Raw genomic sequence first — 19,285 nt, forward strand, 5'->3', positions numbered from 1 at the left:
AATCATCAATATTAAAACAATAAAAGGCTTGAACTACTTCAGTTGGTGTGTAATGAATCTAAAATATATGAAAGTCTAATGTTTATCAGTACATTACAGAAAATAATGAACTTTATCACAATATGCTAATTTTTTTAGAAGGACCTGTATATTACTACGATTCGGATCCATTAGAGTAGAAAGAATTCTGAAATACCTTGAACTGCAATACATATCCTGGTTTCAAAGTTAGATCTCGAGTAACAGCAAATCGATCACCATCTGATTTTCCAAATATCATTGAAGAAGGGGTTATAGAGCAGAAGCTTTCATTTTTAACCATCCCTTCATTTGCCATCATTAGCCAAACACTCAGCTGATTCATCGGGTAGTCAAAGGCCGGCTTTTCATAAAAATTCTAATTGAGAAAAAAATGCAAGGCAAATAAAAATGTATTTTATATTTATCATATCCACAATGCAATAGATCATAACAACTAAAAAATAACAAATGTGGAAATTATATTTACTTGGATACCCTATGTTGTGTTTTAGATAGAAAGAACTGTTGAGTTTCAGAATAACACATTATTTCTATGACTCAGTAAAACAATGATCACCTTCTTTCCTTACTGTGCAAATAGGCTTGTTTTTTGTTTGATTTCTATTTTGCTTTTTTGTGTAATAAAAGGTTAGAATAAATTGTTTAGTTTTTGATGGGAATGAATTTTGTGCTTTTTTCATATTGTACTTGGTTCCTGATATATGCCTTTGGTTCCTGGCTTTCTGCCATTCGTAAGGATATGTCCACACATGACTGAAATACTGTGGAGTAGAGCAGTACAGTACCTGCAAGGTGAATAAGTATATAGGAATTCCCATCCACACACTATGGTAAAAAATCAGCAGCATAAATTGACCAATGGTGCAGATTAAATCTGCATCATGTCACTTTATACTCTATATTTTCATTTTGGATTTCACCGTTTGCGATGCAAAAAGGAAAACTTGTGTCAAATCAGCAACATTTCTTCAATAAAATCTGCAACAAAAAAGGATCAGCTCTATTAAACCAGGCATAATGCCTGTTTGGACTGACCTTACTGATTAAAATTATAACTTTTCATCATCTGATCTGCTGCTGCATTTAGAGAAATAAGTTATTTTAAAAATATGAAAATGAGGGTTTAAGCACCCTAGCTCCTTCTCTCTGCTTTCCTGGATACTCCCCTCCCTTCGGTGACAGGGCTAGGTGTACATGTTGATGGGGGATTGTCCAGGGAAGCACAGTGGAAGAGCTAAGGTGCAGTCAGTGGCTAGGGACATGCCCTCTGTGCACTTAAGCCCTTATTTGCATATTTTAAAGGGAGTCTGTCACCACCTTTTTTCATTCCATTCCTGTAGATCATATTTACTGTGTGCCAGACACACCTTTTTGTTGATATATCGACATTTGTTTCCACCGAAAAAGGTCTTTATTCTTATATGCAAATTAGCTGAAAAGACCAAGGGGCAGTACCCTTGGGAATCGGAGCACAGCCACTCCCATTAGAGTGAAGGCCTGCCCCTTCAATCTTCCTCTTCTCTTCTAAATGTAGCAATGGATTTGGCACAGAAAGGTATATTTGTAATCCGCAGGCTCAGCCCTACCAGGAATTAAGGATGGTTTAATAGGGTTAATCCTTCTGACAGATGCCCTTTAAATAGCAATGCTTAATCATGCTTTTATTTGTATGTAAAAAAAATGGCTTTATGTTGTACATGTAAATAAGGCAGCCCCATATTCCTGCAGGTTTATAACATAAGGAACAGGCTAGGATGAAAAAATCCTGCTGAATAAAATTTTGTACATGCATTCAGCAGTCGAGATGTAAAAAGGACTTACTTGTGGTAATGTTGGATAAGCAATAGGGATAATCTGTTTTTGGTTTTCTGACAGAATGATTACATCATCAATCGCCCACTGATCATATCCTTCTCCTGAAAAGACAGGCTGCCACCAGCGGAACCGAGTACAGGGTGTTTTTGCTGGACTAGGAAGCTCAAGATACACAAACCTGATGGAACACAAGAGATGAGCAAATATTTTACATAATTTCATTGTGTATGAATTTATGGAAGTTTTTTACATTGAATAAACCATATTTTAAAGGGGGAAAATATGGATGGTTGCTTTATTTATTTATTTTTACTTTTTTATAAAAACTTTATTAAATTTGTATTTGCTACATTTTCCCCACAAGGGGACTTGAATATTTGTGATCATTTGACTAATAACATACCATAACACACTGCACTGCTTCTGTAGTTCACTGTATTATACCTGCAGTTTTACAATAATATGCAACCTATTAGACCTTACCACTGGCAGGGCCTAATAGGCTAATGCACTTGATAGATGCAAGGACCACTCTTAGAACTCTGGCTGCCATACCAACCAATCGGCACCCCGTGATCGTGTTGTGGGGGCCAGTGAGGACAAAGAGGGAGCCCTTGCCTCTGAAACCATTTACATGCAGCAGTTGCTATTAACAAAGGCATTTAAGGGCTTAAACAGCCAGGTTTTTCTGACCCTTGCCATTAGAGTAGAAGCCTTGCTGTCATTAGACAGCCTACCTTCCTCTTCACCCAGCACAGAAAACCAGTGCCAGGCCAAAACAGCAAGCCAGTAAAAATATGTATTGGCAACCACTAAAAAGGTTACTTTTATCAATTAAAAAACAAACTGCTTGTACTTACTTGGGTTTTGTGAAGTCAGAAAAATACATTTCTGCCAGCAGATGCCAAATGATACCTCCATTGTTGCTATACTGCAGCAACACTCCTTCTTCCCTACTATCTGCTCTATTACAGGATGCACTTTCTCCTCCAATTTGTATATAGAACTGTATAAAATCAACCCATGTTGTGTCCATGTCCCAGCTGACCAGCTGTCTTCTTCCATCCTTTAAAAGAAAAACATAACATTGTTCTTAAATGTACAAATTAATGTATCAACCTACAGTGTATAAAATGTAGCAAGATCTGCATCCTCAAGAAGCATTGATCATCTTGGGAATGAGCCTGTGATTCAAAGGATAAATGTTTAGCCACGGAAGGTAATAAAAAAAATATTTACTAAATAGGACATTACGTGTAAAACTTTTCCATTAACTTCAGTTTTACTTCGGAATGTGGACAGCAATCATAGCTTTCTAGAAAGTATCTTTTGCCACAATTTCAGTACTTGTGTTAAGGATTTGCATCCTGGGAAGTTTAATCTTTTTACACAAGGTATTCTATGGTACCTTTTGTATTGAAATCAGTGCAGAAAACCATACACAAAGTATACTACTCACATAAAGTGAGGGATATTTCGATTTTGGGTGAAAGTTATGGAAAACGTAAACCGTTCACGCTACAGTGATATTATATCATGAAAGTCTGGCATTAAAGTAGAGGCATGCCATGGTGATTTCCTCATCTCGAACAATTTATTGAAACAACAGTCAACACCAATGTCTCAAAAACTTGTTATGTGGTCTTGAGCATCAATTACAGCTTCACAACAATGCCTCATGCTGTTCACAAGTCTTATTCTTATTGTCTGCTGAGGCATGGCATCCTATTTTTCTTGAAGGGAAGCACTCAGGTAACTATTAAAGGGCTTCTGTCACCCCCCATTGTGCAATTTACTTGCTGGTAGCCGCCGCATCCTCGGAGAATATAAACACGCCCCATCTGCTCTTAATAGACAGGGCCAGCGAGCGCTCGCCTCCTTCCGTTGGCCCCGTCTGCTGCTGAATTACCGCGTCTGCGCCGTAACGTTCCTCGATCAGCGCAGGCATATTCAGTGAAGGACGCTCGCTTGCCAGCTACTTCCTCAGTGCACCTGCGCCAATTGCGTCACACTACACCCGGAAGAGAAGACTGCCGGCATCAGCGATAATCGTCAGTCTTCTCTTCCGGGTGTAGTGTGATGCAATCGGCGCAGGCGCAGTGAGGAAGGAGCTGGCAAGCGCGCGTCCTTCACTCAGTACGCCTGCGCCGATCGAGGAACGTTACGGCGCAGACGCGGTAATTCAGCAGCAGACAGGGCCAACGGGAGGAGGAGAGCGCTCACTGGCCCTGTCAATCAAGAGCAGATGGGGCGTGTTTATAGTCCGAGGATGCGGCGGCTACCAGCAAGTAAATTGCTAATGTCAGCTGAGTGCAATCACACATGTCCTACCTTTGTCTGTGGCTTATTTCTTGTAAAAACCATACTTTTATGATATGCAAATTTCTTCACTACCAGCAAGTTGGGCGGTTACTTGCTGGTAGCCGCCGCATCCTCGGACTATAAACATGCCCCATCTCCTCTTGATAGACAGGGCCAGCGAGCGCTCTCCTCCTCCTGTTGGCCCCGTCTGCTGCTGAATTACCGCGTCTGCGCCGTAATGTTCCTCGATATGTCTGTCTATCTATCTATCTATCTATCTATCAATATGTCTGTCTATCTATCTGTCTGTCTATCTACCTACCAATATGTCTGTCTATCTATCTATCTATCTAGCAGCGTGTCTGGTGAATAAAGTCTGAATTTATTTTACGCCTTGGAGGTGCCGTGGATTTTTTTCTGCTAATCATTTGAAGGGGGATCGCCTTCACAGCCGCTGGCACTCCGTCCATACTTCATATACAGCTGTGCTGCTCAATTTCTATCTATCTATCTATCTATCTACCAATATGTCTATCTATCTATCAATATGTCTGTCTATCTATCTATCAATATGTCTATCTATCTACCAACCAATATGTCTATATATATATATATCTACAAATATGTCTATCTATCCATCTACAAATATGTCTATCTATCCATCTACCAATATGTCTGTCTGTCTATCTACCAATATGTCTGTCTATCTGTCTATCTATCTACCTACCAATGTGTCTGTCTGTCTATCTACCAATATGTCTATCTATCTACCAATATGTCTATCTATCTATCTATCTATCTATCAATATGTCTGTCTGTCTATCTATCTACCAACCAATATGTCTATATATCTATCTACAAATATATCTATCTATCTACCAATATGTCTGTCTGGCTATCTATCTACCAATATGTCTGTCTGTCTATCTATCTATCTACTAATATGTCTGTCTATCTATCTATCTACCAACCAATATGTCTATATATCTATCTACAAATATATCTATCTATCTATCTATCTATCTATCAATATGTCTGTCTGTCTATCTATCTACCAACCAATATGTCTATATATCTATCTACAAATATATCTATCTATCTACCAATATGTCTGTCTGGCTATCTATCTACCAATATGTCTGTCTGTCTATCTATCTATCTACTAATATGTCTGTCTATCTATCTATCTACCTACCAATATGTCTGTCTGTCTATCTACCAATATGTCTGTCTATCTATTTGTATATGTATCTATCTACCTTCCAATATGTCTACCTATCTATACTATGAACTGAAAAAACTAAAGAAACCCTTTTTTAGAGTAGTGGTGCTTCATTAGAATATAATTAAATGTAAATGTAATTAATATAATGAAATGTAATTTATGGTATGAAGATACATGTTTAGATAAATGAGGTATGGACAGATCTATTTTATTTACTTATATTTCCGTGGAACCTTCTTGTGTAATATATTAAATGCATGCATGTCTATGCAAATAGAGAATATGAAAGGGTCACATTCCAGTATCCAGAACCCTTCAGGGGAAAGTCTTTTGAATCCTGGTATTGTATGTTTGGTTTATACAGCTGAGAATTAGTTATTTGGCAGAGTACTATGCACATTTTGTTGGCCTTACATGAAAGATGCTCAAAGGTTTTGTTATGCATGAGGTTCGAAGATCAGACAGATCTGTCTCTTAGAAATGACATCTTTGTGGTCTGCACAGGCATTCCTAAAATAATACTGTGTTGTACAAAAAACATGATGCAGATATAATGTTTGTACAAATACTATGGTAACATATTTACAGGGAATATTTTCTACCTACAAAAGCAAACACAAAGAACGCAGTATGGTTAAAGCCCACGTGGAGACAATACAATACATGTTCACACTTGTTTCAAGTATTATTTTTAACATACGTGATGGGCAAAAACAAACACATACAGTATAACAAAACTTGGAACAGAGCGAATGTAGACACTGCTATTTGGCTGTGCTAAGAAAAATGTATTAAAAATGTTTAATGCTTGTACATGAATGAAACCAAATAATTATGCATAGCAAAAATATATAGACACAATTAGACAATATAGGCATTTAAGAATATACATTCTTATTACATTTCATACATTTGCAGCTGTATGAATGGAATGTATACTGTTAACAATATCAACAAAATTTGAATAAGTAGCTGCCTTAGGCTCCATTCACACGTCCGCAACGTGTTTAGCGGATCCACGGAGACGCAAAACACGGAAAGTGGCAATGTGCGTTCCGCATTTTGCGGACCGCATATTGCCGGCACTAATAGAATATGCCTGTTCTTGTCCGCAATTGTCCGCATGTACATTGTATTCTATGAGAATTTGAAATTCTCAGTGCACACGATGCAGATTTTTTCCGTGCGGATTTTGACCTGCGGTGTGGATTTAAAAATCCGCAGCATGTCATTTCATTTTATTTTTCCTGACCGGATTTTCTTTATTCAGTTAGTAAAATCCGCAACGAAACTGCACCAAATCCGCACGCAAATCCCCATGCAAATCTGCACCAATTGATGCGGATTGACCGCACAGATTTGCCTGCGAACATCTGCAGATTTCAGTGCGGATGCTCCGCACATGAATCCTGAACGTGTGCATGTACACTTAAAGTGCTTCTTATCTAATCCAAAGCACTATTACTCACTCCGTTCCCCCCACTGTGCTCCCACAAACCCACCAATGCAATGCGTAGGGAGGACTCTTGGGCACACACACTATGAGAGCTGTTTCAAATCATCAATCAAATAATACCTTGGAGAAGTAGAGAGATGATCCAGATGAAATAATTCCACAGCCTTCCTCAGGCTTTACAATTTCTCCTCCAACTACTTCCTGCCAGTCTGTTTCCCAGCCATTTATTCCTTCAAAGTCTGACATTACAGTGGATGGAAGTGAATTTTCAGGAAGACATTCAGAACCCTGGTACCCAGAATCACACCTGTGAGTAAATAATCAAATACATTTGGAATATGCTTGTATTAATATATCTAATACTTTGCTTTGAAATATTATTTGAAAATTGGAAGGGGATGCTCATACACAGCAGAAATGACAACGATAGGCATTATATTTTTGTGGGTTGTAGACTGAAGTTATCAAATAAGCAGCTTTAGTTTTATACATGTCTACAGTGCCAACATACAAAAAAAAAAAAATTACTTGAATAAGCTAAAGTCTGGCATCACTAAGTAATGTTTGGAATAATAATATTAGTATTCTTTATGTATATAACAACAACATATTCTGAATCGCTTTACAATCAGAGTAGATATACAGTACAAACAATATCAGATATTACACAGTAAACTAGTCAACAGTAAAACAAGAGACATGAGGACCCTGCTTAACAGGAGTTTACAATCTATGAAGAAGCAGTGGTGACACACAAGACAAAGTATTTGGCACAATGGTCCGGCCATCTTAACTAAACAGGGAAGTACATGTTAAGCCACAAGAGCCAGCTTAACATGTACTTCTGAGTTAATGGTGTGTAGAGGATACTGTTGGATGAAAGGATCAGGTTCAGAGGAATAATGCTGAAGGAAGGTGAATGGAAAAGTGTTAGATTAGAGATTAAAACTTATAAAGATGTGTTTAAGGGAACACATAAAACTGTGGGAATTAACCTGATTGTCTGAGGCAGCTCATTTCAGAGACCTGGTGCTATTCAAGAGAAGTCTTGTGAAGATGTTTGGACTATGGAGGATGTTAGTCATAAATCACTGGTAGAACAGAGATGTAGGATGGTACAGCACTATGGGGAGCTTTGCATGTGAGAATGAGAAATTCAAATTTAATTCTATATTATATGGGTAACTACTGTAGTGCTTGGCACATGGTGGAGGCATTGGTGTGGAGGTTGGACAGATAGATCAGCCTGGCTCCTGCATTTTGGACAGATTAAAGAGAGGAGAGTTTATTGAAAGGAAGACCGGTTTGTAACAGGTAATCAGGTAATCAAAAGGAGAATGGATCACAATTGACAACGCAGTCCAGTGCACATCTTGCATGATGTATGCAGTCCTGGAACTGCCGTTCAAGAGTGTATATCTTTGTTCAAGATGTGAGCAAATTACCCATTTGGAATCGCAAATAGAGTCTCTAAATGGGCAAGTTGCAACACTGAGAGGCATTGACAATTTGCAAAAGAGTTTGCTTCTCACCGAGCAAGCACTCTTTGGGGTAGATGAGGGGGAGGGTGACAGAGAGGAGGCTGAGGAAAGTGAGGTAGCTAGCTGGGTAACAGTTAGAAAGCGGGGTAGAGGGAAGAGTGCCAGGGAGGCTAGCCCTGATCTGACACACCCCAACAAGTTTGCACGTTTGGCAGATAAGGGGGATGTCAGTCCAGGGATGGCACTGCCGCAGCCGGACACTTCCTCTGCCAGTCAGGGGAATGTCAGCTCCGGTAAGCAGGGGACCAGGAGAGCAGGGCAGGCCAGACAGGTGCTGGTAGTGGGAGACTCAATTATTAGGGGAACAGATAGGGAAATCTGTCACAAAGACCGTGATCGCCGAACAGTGTGCTGTCTTCCTGGCACTAGAGTTCGACACGTCGCGGATCGGGTTGACAGATTACTGGGAGGGGCTGGAGAAGATCCAGCGGTCATGGTCCATATCGGAACCAATGACAAAGTTAGGGGTAGGTGGAGAGTCCTTAAAAATGATTTCAGGGATTTAGGTCAAAAGCTTAGGGCAAGGACCTCAAACGTAGTATTTTCCGAAATACTACCTGTACCACGGGCCACACAAGAAAGGCAGAAGGAGATTAGGGAGATTAACAAGTGGCTCAAGAACTGGTGTAGGAAGGAGGGGTTTGGGTTCCTGGAGAACTGGGCCGACTTCTATCGGCTACAGGCTCTATCGTAGGGACGGGCTGCACCTCAATGGGGAAGTGGCAGCTGTGTTGGGGAAGAAGATGGCTAGAAGGTTGGAGGAGTGTTTAAATTAGGGACTGGGGGGGAGGGTAATTATGTTATAGGAGGGGAAGATAGTGCAGATAGAGACCGGGGGCAAGGTAGTGGGACTGGGGGAGGAATGGAAGGAGGGACTAGAACAGTTCAGAAGGAAAGGTGTAGGGTAAAAAATATACATAAACCTCTCAAATGTATGTATATTAATGCCAGAAGCCTGACTAATAAAACTGGTGAACTGGAATTAGTTATGTGTGAGGAGGACTAGGACATAGTGGGAATAACTCAGGCATGGCTAGATGATAGCTATGACTGGGCAGTTAATGTACAGGGTTACAGTCTGTTTAGAAAGGATCGTCAAAACCGGAGAGGAGGAGGGGTCTGCCTTTATGTAAAGTCCGGTCTAAAGCCCACACTCCGTGAAGATATAAGTGAGGGACATGAACATGTGGAGTCACTGTGGGTAGAGATACATGGAGCTAAAAACAATAATAAATTACTAATAGGAGTTTACTGTAAACCACCTAATATACCAGAGTCCACAGAAAATCTACTACTAAATGAGATTGACAAGGCGGCAAATCATAATGAGGTGGTTATTATGGGGGACTTCAACTACCCAGATATAGACTGGGAAACTGAAACTTGTATATCTCATAAAGGAAACAGGTTCTTGGCAATAACCAAAGACAATTACCTCTCCCAACTGGTTCAGGACCCGACTAGAGGGACGGCCATACTGGACTTAGTATTAACCAATAGGCCTGACAGAACAACAGACGTGCAGTTTGGGGGACACCTGGGATATAGTGACCACAAAGTAATAACCTTCCAATTATCATTCAAAAGATCGTTTCTACAGGTAGGAACAAAAATACCAAACTTCAAAAAAGCTAAACTTAGCCAACTAAGAGAGGCCATAGGCCTAACTAAATGGGATAAAGTCCTCACAAATAAAAATACAGCCACAAAATGGGATATCTTTAAAAGCATCCTAAAATCTCATTGTGAGAGGTACATACCGTATGGGAATAAAAGGTTAAGGAACAAAAAGAAACCAATGTGGATAAACAGAACTGTAAAGAAAGCAATAAATGACAAAAAGAAAGCATATAAAACGCTAAAACAGGAGGGTAGCACGGAAGCACTGAAAAACTATAAGGAAAAAATAGAACATGTAAAAAACTAATAAAAGCGTCCAAACTAGAGACCGAGAGATTAATTGCCAAAGAGAGTAAAACTAACCCTAAAATATTCTTCAATTATATAAATGTTAAAAAGTATAAATCTGAAGGTGTCGGCCCTTTAAAGAGTCGCAGAGAGCGACGAGGAGAAAGCAAAGCTGTTAAATATTTTTTTCTCCAATGTATTCACTGAGGAAAATAAACTGTCAGATGACATGCTGAATGTTGAAATAAATTCTACATTAAAAGTGTCCTGTCTGACCCAGGAAGAAGTACAACAGCGACTTAAAAAGATTAAAATAGACAAATCGCCAGGACCGGATGGCATACACCGCCGTATCCTAAGGGAATTAACCCCTTAGGGACACAGCCTTTTTACACCTTAGGACCAGGCCATTTTTTGCAAATCTGACCAGTGTCACTTTAAGTGCTCATAACTTTAAAACGCTTTGACTTATCCAGGCCGTTCTGAGATTGTTTTTTCGTCACATATTGTACTTCATGACACTGGTGAAATGAAGTCAAAAAAATATTTTTTTTTGCACCAAAAAATACCTAATTTAACAAATTTTTGGAAAAATTAGCAAATTTCAAAGTTTCAGTTTCTCTACTTCTGTAATACATAGTAATACCCCCAAAAATTGTGATGACTTTACATTCCCCATATGTCTACTTTATGTTTGAATTGTTTTGGGAATGATATTTTATTTTTTGGGGATGTTATAAGGCTTAGAAGTTTAGAAGCAAATCTTGAAATTTTTCAGCAATTTACAAAAACAACATTTTTAGGGACCAGTTCAGGTCTGAAGTCACTTTGCGAGGCTTACATAATAGAAACCACCCAAAAATGACCCCATCTAAGAAACTACACCCCTCAAGGTATTCAAAACTGATTTTACATACGTTGTTAACCCTTTAGGTGTTGCACAAGAGTTATTGGCAAATGGGGATGAAATTTGAGAATTTCTTTTTTTTGTCAAATTTTTTATTTTAACCCATTTTTTCCACTAACAAAGCAAGGGTTAACAGCCAAACAAGACTGTATCTTTATTACCCTGACTCTGCCGTTTACAGAAACACCCAATATGTGGCCGTAAACTACTGTACGGCCACACAGCGGGGCATAGAGTGAAAGGTGCGCCGTTTGGTTTTTGGAGGGCTGATTTTTATAGACTGGTTTATTTACACCATGTCCCATTTGAAGACCCCTGATGCACCCCTAGAGTAGAAACTCCCTAAAAGTGACCCCATCTAAGAAACTACACCCCTCAAGGTATTCAAAACTGATTTTACATTCGTCGTTAACCCTTTAGGTGTTGCGCAAGAGTTATTGGCAAATGGGGATGAAATTTGCAAATTTCATTTTTTTGTCTAATTTTCCATTTTAACCCATTTTTTCCACTAACAAATCAAGGGTTAACAGCCAAACAAGACTGTATCTTTATTGCCCTGACTCTGCCGTTTACAGAAACACCCAATATGTGGCCGTAAACTACTGTACGGCCACACAGCGGGGCGTAGAGGGAAAGGTGCGCCGTTTGGTTTTTGGCGGGCTGATTTTTATGGACTGGTTTATTTACACCATGTCCCATTTGAAGACCCCTGATGCACCCCTAGAGTAGAAACTCCCTAAAAGTGACCCCATCTAAGAAACTACACCCCTCAAGGTATTCAAAACTGATTTTACATTCGTCGTTAACCCTTTAGGTGTTGCGCAAGAGTTATTGGCAAATGGGGATGAAATTTGCAAATTTCATTTTTTTGTCTAATTTTCCATTTTAACCCATTTTTTCCACTAACAAAACAAGGGTTAACAGCCAAACAAGACTGTATCTTTATTGCCCTGACTCTGCCGTTTACAGAAACACCCAATATGTGGCCGTAAACTACTGTACGGCCACACAGCGGGGCGTAGAGGGAAAGGTGCGCCGTTTGGTTTTTGGCGGGCTGATTTTTATGGACTGGTTTATTTACACCATGTCCCATTTGAAGACCCCTGATGCACCCCTAGAGTAGAAACTCCCTAAAAGTGACCCCATCTAAGAAACTACACCCCTCAAGGTATTCAAAACTGATTTTACATTCGTCGTTAACCCTTTAGGTGTTGCGCAAGAGTTATTGGCAAATGGGGATGAAATTTGCAAATTTCATTTTTTTGTCTAATTTTCCATTTTAACCCATTTTTTCCACTAACAAAACAAGGGTTAACAGCCAAACAAGACTGTATCTTTATTGCCCTGACTCTGCCGTTTACAGAAACACCCAATATGTGGCCGTAAACTACTGTACGGCCACACAGCGGGGCGTAGAGGGAAAGGTGCGCCGTTTGGTTTTTGGCGGGCTGATTTTTATGGACTGGTTTATTTACACCATGTCCCATTTGAAGACCCCTGATGCACCCCTAGAGTAGAAACTCCCTAAAAGTGACCCCATCTAAGAAACTACACCCCTCAAGGTATTCAAAACTGATTTTACATTCGTCGTTAACCCTTTAGGTGTTGCACAAGAGTTATTGGCAAATGGGGATGAAATTGGAAAATTTCATTTTTTTGCCTTATTTTCCATTTTAACCCATGTTTTCTACTAACAAAGCAAGGGTTAACAGCCAAACAAGACTGTATCTTTATTACCCTGACTCTGCCGTTTACAGAAATACCCAATATGTGGCCGTACACTACTGTACGGCCACACAGCGGGGCGTAGAGTGAAAGGTGCGCCGTTTGGTTTTTGGAGGGCTGATTTTTATGGACCGGTTTATTTACACCGTGTCCTGTTTCAACCCCCCTGATGCACCCCTGGAGTCGAAACTCCCTAAAAGTGACCCCATTTTGGAAACTACGGGATAAGGTGGCATTTTTTGGGGGAGTATTTTTAGGGTAAATATAATTTTTGGTTGCTCTATATTACATTTTTGTGAGGTAAGGTTACCAAAAATTGAAATTCTGATATTTCATCTCCATTTGCCATTAACTGTTGAGGAACACCTAAAGGGTTAATAAAGTTTGTATAATCATTTTTGAATACCTTGAGGGGTGTAGTTTCTTAGATGGGGTCAATTTTAGGGAGTTTTTACTCTAGGGGGGCATCAGGGGGGCTTCAAAAGGGATATGGTGTCAATAAAAAAGGCCATCAAAATCGGCCTTCCAGAAACCATGTCGGTCCTTTCCTTTTGCAGCCTCCCTTTTACGGATACAGCAGTTTACGACCACAAATGTGGCGTTTCTGTAAACTGCAGTATCAGGGTAATAAATTTTAACTTTTGTTTGGTTGTTAACCCTTGTTTTCTTACCGGAAAAAACGGACTGAAATGGAAAAGTGCCAAAAATAGCGGTTTTGGCACCGTTTTTTTGTTTTTTTTTTAACCGTGTTAATCTGGGTAGTTAGGTCATGGGATATTGTTATAGAGGAGATTCTTACGGATGCGGCAATATCTAATAAGTCTACTTTTTTTTACAATTATTTAGGTTTTTGACTATATTATCTTTTTTGATACAACTTTTTTTTTTGGGTATCTCTAAAGTCTAAGTGTCATTTTTTTTATTTTCTTTTAGCCAATTATCTTATGTGGGGGCTCATTTTTTGCGGGATGAGCGGACGGTTTTATTGGCACTATTTTGGGGGCTATATGACTTTTTGATCGCTTGCTATTAAACTTTTTGTTATGTAAGGTGACAAAAAAAAAATTTTTTGCACCTATTTTTTTTTTTTTTTTTTACTGTGTTAATCTGGGGGGTTGGGTCATGGGGTATTTTTATAGAGGAGATTCTTACGGACGTGGCGATACCTAATAAGTCAACTTTTTTTTTACAATTATTTAGGTTTTAGACTATATTATCCTTTTTGATACCCTAAAAAAATTTTTGTATCTCTAAAGTCTAAGAGTCATTTTCTATTTTTTTTTTTATCTGATTATCTTATGTGGGGGCTCATTTTTTGCGGGATGAGATGACGGTTTTATTGGCACTAATTTGGGGGCTATATGGCTTTTTGATCGCTTGCTATTAAACTTTTTATTATGTAAGGTGACAAAAAAAAACTTTTTTTGCACCTTTTTTTTTTTTCTGGACCGTGTTAATCTGGGGGGTTAGGTCATGGGGCATTTTTATAGAGGAGATTATTACAGACGCGGCAATACCTATGTCTACTTTTAATAAATTATTTTAGTTTTTTTGGGTGTCTCAAGTCTGAGAACCATTTTTTTTTATCTGATGTCAGTGCTAAATTGGGATATAAATTTAGTACTCCATGGAAGTGTGATACTCCCTGAAGCAACCGTCAATGCAGAGGCCCGGATGATCGGGGCATGTGTCGCACTGAGTAGTCGTGTCCTTCCGTATCCCCCTCCTGCGACACACTCTGCACTTTTTTTGGGTTCGTCCCTTCTTTCCAGTATGGGGGACCACACCTGGAAAGTGTTGGCCAGGGACGATCCGGGCGCCTACAGTTCCCGAGGTACTCCGGCCTGCTCTTTCCCGGTCCGAAAAGATCAGGGCCTTGAGGACTGCCTCATAGAACTGGAGGAATGTCCCTGTGCTGCCAGCGCTTCGGGATAGTACAAAAGAGTTGTACATGGCAACCTGCACCAAGTAGACCGCAACTTTTTTGTACCATGCCCGGGTTTTGCGCATGGCGTTATATGGCTTGAGGACTTGATCCGAGAGATCAACTCCTCCCATATACCGATTGTAGGCGACGATACAATCGGGCTTGAGGACCGTTGCCGCGGTACCTCGCACAGGGACAGGGGTGATGCCGTTACCATGAATTGTGGACAGCATAAGGACATCCCTCTTGTCCTTATACCTGACCAGCAACAGGTTTCCAGTGGTAAGGGCACGGGTCTCACCCCTGGGGATAGGTACCTGGAGGGGGTGGGCAGGGAGGCCGCGTTGATTTTTCCGCACGGTCCCACAAGCGGACGTGGATCTGGCGGCAAGGGACTGGAACAAGGGGATACTGGTATAAAAGTTATCCACGTACAAGTGGTAACCCTTATCCAGCAGTGGGTGCATAAGGTCCCACACAAGTTTCCCGGTAACACCCAGAGTGGGGGGACATTCTGGGGGTTGAATCCGGGAATCTCGCCCCTCGTATACACGAAATTTGTAAGTGTACCCTGAGGTACTCTCACAAATTTTGTATAGCTTCACGCCATACCTCGCCCGCTTGGAAGGCACATACTGGCGGAAAATGAGTCTCCCCTTGAACGCAATGAGAGACTCATCAACCACGACCTCCCTTCCAGGTACATAGGCCTCCATGAATTTGGCCCCAAAGTGATCGATGACCGGCCGTATCTTGTACAGACGGTCATGGGCAGGATCACCTCGGGGTGGACATGCTGCATTATCGGAATAATGCAGACATTTCCTGATGGCCTCAAACCGGGAGCGTGTCATAACCGTACTGTAAAGTGGGGTCTGATATAGGACGTCCCCACTCCAGTACAGCCTGGCACTGGGTTTCTTGACCAGGCCCATATGCAGCACGAGGCCCCAAAATGTCCTCATTTCGGCTGCACTGACCGGCGTCCAGCCACCGGGCCTGGCCAAAAAGGAGCCCGGGTGTTGAGCGACGAACTGTTGGGCGTACAGATTCGTCTGCTCCACCATCAGATTTACCAGTGGGTCACTGAAAAAATGACAAAAAAAGTCATATTCAGTGTAGCCCACTGTGGAAATCTGGATTCCTGATTGGCCTACAAAATCAGGAATCACGGGCTCGTATCGCTCTGGGCTACACCAGACAAGTTCACCGGCAGGGTGCTCCGGTGGATTTAACTGGTGGGCCGGGAAACCAGTACGAGCCCCAGAGCTGCTCGTACTAGTGTGGGCCACAGGGTCCCTAACATGGCGGTCCCCTTGCTCCGCCTGGCGGCGTCTCCGCCGCCTTGGGGGCTCATCATCATCGCTAGATGATGAGGAGGATGCGGATGACAACAGGAATGTGGGGTCATCCTCATCCTCACTGGGACTCTCGGACTCGGAGGCAAGCTGGGCGTATGCCTCCTCGGCCGAGAACGTCCGGCGGGCCATAGGGGAGTGTGTGTCTGCGTGTATATGTGCGTGTGTGTAACTCTTTATTTGGTGTGCGTGTGTGAGGGGGCACGGGTGTTCACGAACTCACCCTAAAACTAACAGAAAAAAATAAATAAAACTAACTAAAAAAAGGGCAAAAAAGTGAGGAAAAAAAATTCAAAACTGCTGATCAACCGTCCGAAGTTGATCAGCGGTGGGGTGTGCGATGCGCTAACAGTGGCCGGACGCTAAGTGCCGGTCACAGTCAGCGAACTCAAAAAAAAAAAAAAAAAAAAAAAAAAAAAAAAAGGTGGGGGGGGAGGGGGGCAAGTGGCAGGGGGAGGGGGGCAAGTGGCAGCACCCCTGGGGGATCTAGGGTCACACAGCTGTGCTGTGGACCCCAGACACCCTAACTAGGGTGATGCAATGAAAAGTAAAAAAAACTAACTTTCCCTTTTTTTTCCCTGCCTATCCCAAACTTTCCCTAGCTGTCCCTATGTACCTGATGGGGGGTGCTGGGGGCACAGATCGGGTCCTGGGGGCACAGATCAGGGGTGCTGGCAGCGATGGTGGACACGTGCAGGCAGCTCCTCTCTCCTCCGGCGCTGGAACACAAAAGGAGGAGGAGAGGGGCGCCTGCCTCTTTTGAATCTGCCGCCGGACCGCCCCCTGACCAATCAGAAAGCGATCCTGAGTGGTGATGTCACCATCACCACTCAGGATCGCTGGATGGTGATTGGTGGAGTGAAATCACACCACCATCACCATCCTGTTCCGGGTTATCGGGTCTTCAGAGACCCGAATAACCCGGAAACGCAGAAAACCGCAGGTCTGAATTGACCTGCGGTTTTCTGCGATCGCATACATAGGGGGGTCACCGGACCCCCCGACGCATTTGCCCCAAGTGCCTGCTCAATGATTTGAGCAGGCACGGGGTTCCGATCGCCGCCGGCCGCGCGGCGGTGATTGAAAATGCACAGGGCGTACATGTACGCCCTGTGTCCTTAAGTACCAGGGCACAAGGGCGTACCTGTACGCCCTGTGTCCTTAAGGGGTTAAGTAATGTCATAGCCAGACCCTTATTTCTGATATTTGTAGACTCTATATTGACAGGGAATGTCCCACAGGATTGGCGCATGGCAAATGTGGTGCCAATATTCAAAAAGGGTCCAAAAACAGAGCCTGGTAACTATAGGCCGGTAAGTTTAACATCTGTTGTGGGTAAACTGTTTGAAGGTTTTCTGAGAGATGCTATGTTAGAGCATCTTAACGGAAATAAGCAAATAATGCCATATCAGCATGGCTTCGTGAGGGATCGGTCATGTCAAATTAATTTAATCAGTTTCTATGAGGAGGTAAGTTCTAGACTTGACAGCGGCGAATCAATGGATGCCCTGTATCTGGACTTCTCCAAAGCATTTGACACTGTACCACATAAAAGGTTAGTATATAAAATGAGAATGCTCGGACTGGGAGAAAACGTCTGTAAGTGGGTAAGTAACTGGCACAATGATAGAAAACAGAGGGTGGTTATTAATGGTACATACTCAGATTGGGTCACTGTCACTAGTGGAGTACCTCAGGGGTCAGTATTGGGCCCTATTCTCTTCAATATATTTATTAATGATCTTGTAGAAGGCTTGCATAGTAAAATATCAATTTTCGCAGATGACACTAAACTGTGTAAAGTAATTAACACTGAAGAGGACAGTATACTACTACAGAGGGATCTGGATAGACTGGAGGCTTAGGCAGATAAGTGGCAGATGAGGTTTAACACTGACAAATGTAAAGTTATGCACATGGGAAGGAATAATGCAAGTCACCCGTACTTAATAAATGGTAAAACACTCGGTAACACTGACATGGAAAAAGATCTAGGAATTTTAATAAACAGCAAACTAAGCTGCAAAAAACAGTGTCAGGCAGCTGCTGCCAAGGCCAAAAAGATAATGGGTTGCATCAAAAGGGGCATAGATGCCCGTGATGAGAACATAGTCCTATCTCTTTACAAATCATTAGTCAGACCACACATGGAGTACTGTGTACAGTTCTGGGCTCCAGTGAACAAAGCAGACATAGCAGAGCTGGAGAGGGTCCAGAGGAGGGCAACTAAAGTAATAACTGGAATGGGGCAACTACAGTACCCTGAAAGATTATCAAAATTAGGGTTATTCACTTTAGAAAAAAGACGACTGAGGGGAGATCTAATTAATATGTATAAATATATCAGGGGTCAGTACAGAGATCTATCCCATGATCTATTTATCCCCAGGACTGTGACTGTGACGAGGGGACATCCTCTGCGTCTGGAGGAAAGAAGGTTTGTACACAAACATAGAAGAGGATTCTTTACGGTAAGAGCAGTGAGACTATGGAACTAGCTGCCTGAGGAGGTGGTGATGGTGAGTACAATAAAGGAATTCAAGAGGGGCCTGGATGTATTTCTGGAGCGTAATTATATTACAGGATATAGCTACTAGAGAGGGATCGTTGATCTAAGGAGTTATTCTGATTGCCTGATTGGAGTCGGGAACAAATTTTTTATTCCCCTAAAGTGAGGAAAATTGGCTTCTACCTCAGTTTTTTTTTTGCCTTCCTCTGGATCAACTTGCAGGATGACAGGCCGAACTGGATGGACAAATGTCTTTTTTCGGCCTTATGTACTATGTTACTATGTTACTACTATGTTACTATGTTACTTGGAATACTTGAGATGCTATGTTGTTTTATTGAGATACCTGTCCATGGAACACCATTCTCTGGCACGTCTCTTTTTACTTTTGATTTTTTAATAGCTAAAAGGCATGCATCAGATTAAGGTGCATCTGCAGAATTAAATTTGTACAAATCATGCTATGGCCATGGAGCATGACATGCCATTGTAAAACAGAGTGGTAACCTTTCTGGTTCACTACTCCATGCACTTGGTGTAATTCCCCACAATACCAGAAGCACAGCAGCTC

General features: G+C 41.6%; 1 protein-coding gene across 2 annotated transcripts in view; it reads right to left on the minus strand.

Moving 5' to 3' along the window:
• RELN (reelin) overlaps window positions 1-19,285 on the minus strand; it is a 716,958-nt gene that overhangs the window by 215,114 nt on the left and 482,559 nt on the right. For both annotated transcript variants that reach the window (XM_044280166.1, XM_044280165.1), the window contains exons 24-27: window positions 6,960-7,146; window positions 2,718-2,923; window positions 1,864-2,035; window positions 197-397 (exon numbers count right to left, since the gene is read on the minus strand). In XM_044280166.1, coding sequence (XP_044136101.1) covers window positions 197-397; window positions 1,864-2,035; window positions 2,718-2,923; window positions 6,960-7,146 — 766 coding nt within the window. The remainder of the gene's footprint in view (window positions 1-196; window positions 398-1,863; window positions 2,036-2,717; window positions 2,924-6,959; window positions 7,147-19,285) is intronic.

Source organism: Bufo gargarizans, chromosome 2, assembly GCF_014858855.1.
Source record: "Bufo gargarizans isolate SCDJY-AF-19 chromosome 2, ASM1485885v1, whole genome shotgun sequence".
Lineage (NCBI taxonomy): Eukaryota > Metazoa > Chordata > Amphibia > Anura > Bufonidae > Bufo > Bufo gargarizans.